General features: G+C 32.2%; 1 protein-coding gene across 1 annotated transcript; it reads right to left on the bottom strand.

The window, feature by feature from the left end:
* Positions 1–1,770: 1,770 nt before the first annotated feature.
* LOC124420261 (protein alan shepard-like) lies at positions 1,771–5,123 on the bottom strand. Its single transcript, XM_046952526.1, has 2 exons — positions 5,100–5,123; positions 1,771–4,954 (listed from the first exon to the last, which is right to left on the bottom strand). The coding sequence occupies exons 1-2, from the start codon at positions 5,121–5,123 to the stop codon at positions 4,562–4,564; spliced, it is 417 nt and encodes a 138-aa protein (XP_046808482.1). The 3' UTR covers positions 1,771–4,561.
* Positions 5,124–5,380: the final 257 nt, after the last annotated feature.

Genomic DNA, 5,380 nt, shown 5'->3' with positions numbered 1-5,380 from the left:
TACATTTGTATAATTTTATTTATCCATTACTTGTGTAACATTCATTGACTTCTATTAACACATGATGTTCTTTTTAGTGCGAAAAAAAAAATACATTAAAATGCTAAGTAAGGTTATAAAAAGCTATACAATCATACAATCAATAATGATTTAAAATAGTGCTGTGAAAAGGACGAACGAGAAATGGAATAGAATTTAATATAACAAGTACGCTTACAGAAGTTTAATAATAATAATTTAGACTTTTTAAAGGAAACTATGGATGGGAATGACAAAAATGATAATTCCAGCAAAAATTGTATTAGTTCCACAACAAGTTCTAGAACGTTCTCGTTCTACTTTGGCGTTAAAACCAATGAATATTGTTCGAAATTCTCACCTTTGAAACTGGTCCTGAGGAGGCGTTATGGAGTCGACACTCATTCTTTAGAACGGTTTTAGAACTAATTCTTTAATCAATGATTTTTGTTACAATTTGTCAACCTCGTAACTAGTTATAGGGAAGCTTTAGAGAACAATATAAACTAATTCAAAAACTGTTATTTTTTCAGTTTTCAGTAATTCAGATGTATGCTGAAATATACTATTCATATGTATTTTTTTCTATTTCGATAAAAATAAGTTCAAAATTAATTTTTATACCCTACACTACTTTAGTGGGAAGGGTATATTGGGTTAATGCTGATGTTTGTAACGCACAATAATATAGGTCCTATACGCACCTTAAAGTATAACAATCGGTTCAGAATCACTTTCTAAGTCAATTTAGCTATGTCCGTCCAATGAAATTTGGTACACGATCTACTATTGTCCCAGGGACGAAGCCTATTGAAAATGGTTTACAACGGTCCATTATTTCAGCTAGTCCCGCAATAGGTCTTGTAAACCTTATAATCAAACTACAGGTCGCAATTTTGAAGATAATTCAATGAAATTTTCCACGTGATCTTTTATGGTACCGTAGACGAAACCTGTTGAAAATGGTTTACATCGGTCCATTATTTCACCTAGCCCCAAATACATCTAAGCTGCAAAAACCAAGTTCTATACAAGACTTGATACCCTCACGATTTCCACAATAATAGGTTCTCATATAACCCTAGCTCCTATGAAAAGCCCCCATCAAAACTTCACTTAAATGTCCACAATTTTATTCAATAATAAACGGCTTAGATGTGTATATCTGAGGCAAGGTACAGTTCAACTTAAATGCTTTATTATGGCAACTAAATCACATTATATTTATGTCAAAGGTGTAGGGTATTATATGATCGGCCTCGCCAGACTAAAATTTCTTACTTGTGTTTTTTTTTTGCAATTTTTGAACTGATCCAAGAAGTATTCAATGTAATATAACAATGTCGCGAAGAACAGGTTCTAGAAGTAATGGCGACATCATGAGTTCATAGCTTGTTGTTTAAGGATCTAAAGTGGTTCCCATTGCATTCGTTCTAAAAGTAGTTTTTTTATAACAAATTTTGAAATTTTTTCCTGGGAAGGATTAGTTTTGGATCTATTTAGTGTTTTTTTTATAATTTCAATATTTCATTAAAAAACTAAAAATGTCTCCGTTATTTTTTATTTCATCAAAATACTTCCAACAGTTATTAAGGGCCTTTTTTGTATATTACATCACATGAAATTTACAAAAGACACAAAACAAAAATCCAACTTTGCTTTTAAACAATATTATGACAACAGCAATAGAGCTTTGAGAAATAAGTTTTTTTTTTCATTTTCCTTATTAAAATAAAATGTAATGTACTCTTTCTAGTAAAACAAAATATGCCGCTGAGTTTATGACGATATTTTTTTTTTCAAAATTTAAATAATAAAAAAAATTTTACAAACTGTGTTTATATTAAAAAAGTTTTTATTATAAGTTACGCCTACTGTTCATTGAAAAAGCTTTAGAGGAAAAACAAAATAATTTACAGAAAAAGGAACAAGTTGAAGAGGATTGACAACTGTTGGAAAGTTCATATCTTTTTTTTTTCAAAATTTTAATGGTTCAATTAATTTTTTGCATATTATTTAGTTTAAAATACTTACAACTACTTAAGGCTGGTAATAGAGAAAAATAAGTTAAATAATTTAATAAAATATATTTTGCAAATACTCATGTCAACAGTAACAACTCTTGCAAAGGATTTTATCTATAGAACTGACTTTTTTTATACCAGCCATTAAAAAAAGATGAGGGTTATAAGGATTTTGTTATTCCGTTTGTAACACATTGAGATATTAATCATAGACCCACAAAAATATATATTATATTCTGGATCCTATCCTATGGATTAAATTCTAAGACAGAGGAGCTCAATATTGTCATTTCAAAGCACGCGTGATAGGGTAAGAAAATTCTTCTAACGCAAAGTTGATACACATACACTTAGGGTTTAATTCTTCTTCTTTTTATAATGATATACAAAATCAAATCAGTTTGCTGATCGGTACTTTTCGAAGTAAGGTCTGTGAGCGACGTTTTTAAAATACACACAGATATACAACAACAAAATTTTGAGAAAGCCGAATTAATCTTGAGAGAGCAGTTGATATACGCAGGCTGTCAAAATCCATAATAAATATTTGACAGTTGGCTTTATTTATATTGTTCTATACTGCTTTACCAACACAAGTAAAACTATTATAGAGTATGGTAGTATGTGTTTGAGCACCACTGCTCTAAGACGATCTAGCCATATCTGTCCGTCCTTTTGTCTGTTGAAAGCACGATAGGGTTCAATCGAAAGGAGATAAAAATAAAAAGAAAATGCAATTCTGCACATTCCTTCCTTATAGGTATGGTTTATTTGGTATTGAAAATGGACAGTATCGGTCCAAGTGCTCTGCCGAAAAACTATTTTTGCAGTCATGACTCTTTTAGAAATTTAAGTTAAGCGATGAAAAAGTTTTACAAAAAAAGTTTAAAAGAACAAAAATCGGTAGTGTCATTTAGAAATCCCTATTTGGGGCTTACGGTTGTATGGGGACTAGGCGAAATATTGGACCGATTTCACACAGACAGACGGACATAAATAAATTGACTCAGGGTGTAGAACCAATAATAATTTTGGGTGTTACAAACGTCAGCACCAACGCATAATAACACCCTCTCCACTATAGTGGTATAGGCTATAAAAACAAGTCTTGCAAACTTTCTTGCTTAAAGAAGTTAGTTTTGCAAATATGTTATCTGTAGAAACTAGTCTTGCGACACTCTTATCTATACAAGAACCTGAACAAAATCTGTTATCTCTAGAAACGAAAGGTGTCTTGCAAAGATGTCCTTTTCTTGTAGATATAAAGACACTTGTATTGCAAAAACATTTGTATATAAAAACAAGTCTTGTAAAGTACGTTGTAAATAGAATTAAGTCTTGCGTAGACTGTTGCTTCTAGATTTAAGTCTTGCGAAAACTGTTGCTTCTTGCAAGTATAGCAATCTGTAGATAAGAGTTTTGTGTAATCGATTTTCTTAAGACAATCGTCTACTTAAAGCATTCTTGCAAAGATATTAATTCATTGGACCCACATTTTTAAAGACTCTGGCTTCGAAAACGAGTCGTTTAAGTAGTAATTTCTATAAAGTTCTGCAAATTAAATTGTCCATAGAAAAGTCTTGCAAATATATTTTTATATAAAAAATATTTTTGTAAAATCTCTTGCTCAAAATCTAAGTAGTCTTGTAAAGTTTTGTTAGATAAGAATCTTGCAATGTGTCTTGTATAAAGAAATTTGTAATGTCAACACAAATTTCTAAACAAGTCTTGCAAATATAATTACCTAATGATACTAGTCTTGCAAATACAATTGCCTAAAGAAGTAGTTTTTGCTAAATCCATTGCTTATAGAAATGCGTCTGAGAAGATATTTGTCTATAGACCAATTCCAGCAATTGTATGTAGAAAAGACACTTGTATAAACCAGAGTCTTGTAAATACAATTTTGTATAAAAAATTAGTCATTTTAAGACACTTTTCAATAGAAAAAAGTCTAGTAACGACACTTGCCTATAGAAACCATTCTTGCAAAGTCGTTTGTCTATGGGAACTGGTCTTGCAAATAAGCTTGTAGAAACAGCCCTTGCAAATATACGTATCTATAAAAATTAGTCTTGCAAAGACACTTGTCTACAGAAACGAATAATTCAAAATAAATTTTATTATGGATTCAATGTTGGTTATTAATTTCTTTCAAAAATCTAAGACACTTTTCAATAGAAACAAGTCTAGTAACGATAGTTGCCTATAGAAACCATTGTTGCAAGGTCTTTTGTCTATGGGAACTGGTCTTGCAAATAAGCTCGTAGAAACAGCCCTTGCAAATATATGTATCTATAAATACTAGTCTTGCAAAGACACTTGTCTAAAGAAACGAATCTTTCAAAATAAATTTTATTATGGATTCGATGTTGGTTTATAATTTTTTTCAAAAATCTCTTTTTATATAAACTTTATATTGGGATTTCAAAATAAAGCAATTTTTTCATGTTTTAACAAATCAACAGCAGATTTACCACAGATTCAACATTTCCCAAGGGATTCATATACGAAATTTGTCAAAAAATATAAATTTTCTCACTTACCGTTGTTGTTGCTGGTGTAGTTGTTGTATGCGGTGTATATGCAGCATAGGCTGGTTGAGGCAATGGAGCCGTATAACGATAGGCCTGTTGAGCAACAGCGGCAGCAGCAGCTGCAGCCGCTGCAGCTGGTGTATAACCTTGAGGTGTCCAGGTGGCGCCACGATATTGTGCACCAGCTAAACCACCGGCAGCGGCTGCAGCAGCAGCGGCAACAGCTGTTGCTGGACTAGTCATGGCTGGTGGTCGCGGAGCCCCTTTTAAAGTGACCGTAGGAGCTGGGGGCGGAGCTCCCGGAAAAACGTTACGCGGTGGTGGAGGTGGTACAGCTGCTGTAACGGTAGCGGCGGTTGGGGTGGAAGAACTTCCCTAAAAAAAATAAAGAAATAAAGAACAATCAATATTGGATTTGTTTTATTTGAAAACAAAAATAAAAAGAAATAATTCCTATTGACCGTATTATCTCATGTTTTTGAAATTGACCTAGAGAAATATACAATTACATTGTACAAACATTGGCAATGTTTGGTTTATCCATGTTTTCCGTTGTTGTTCTATCAAAATTTTTGGCAAATGTGTTTTACCTACTTGTTTTCCTTGCAGCTGCACGGATTTGTTTTTATCTCAATGAATAACATGATTATAACGTTTAGAAAGAAAGTGTATCCCTCGTAGTACATCGCCATCGCGCCCTCAACCATTTTTGAAAAAGAAAAGTATTGTTACAGCAACGATTTTCTACATGCAATTTCCTGTTTCGACATTTGCCATTTTACCACTATATCAACTCTTATA

Source organism: Lucilia cuprina, chromosome 5 (genome assembly GCF_022045245.1).
Source record: "Lucilia cuprina isolate Lc7/37 chromosome 5, ASM2204524v1, whole genome shotgun sequence".
In the NCBI taxonomy this organism is placed as follows: Eukaryota; Metazoa; Arthropoda; class Insecta; order Diptera; family Calliphoridae; genus Lucilia; species Lucilia cuprina.
Note: the sequence above shows the minus strand (reverse complement) of the source record. Positions and strands in the feature narration are given on the sequence as shown.

Excerpts from the sequence above, each read along its gene's own strand:
- LOC124420261 (XM_046952526.1), bottom strand. The coding sequence starts at position 5,123 with ATGGATAAACCAAACATTGCCAAT. Across the intron at positions 4,955-5,099 it reads ATAAACCAAACATTGCCAAT|GGAAGTTCTTCCACCCCAAC; the intron begins GTTTGTACAATG and ends TATTTTTTTTAG.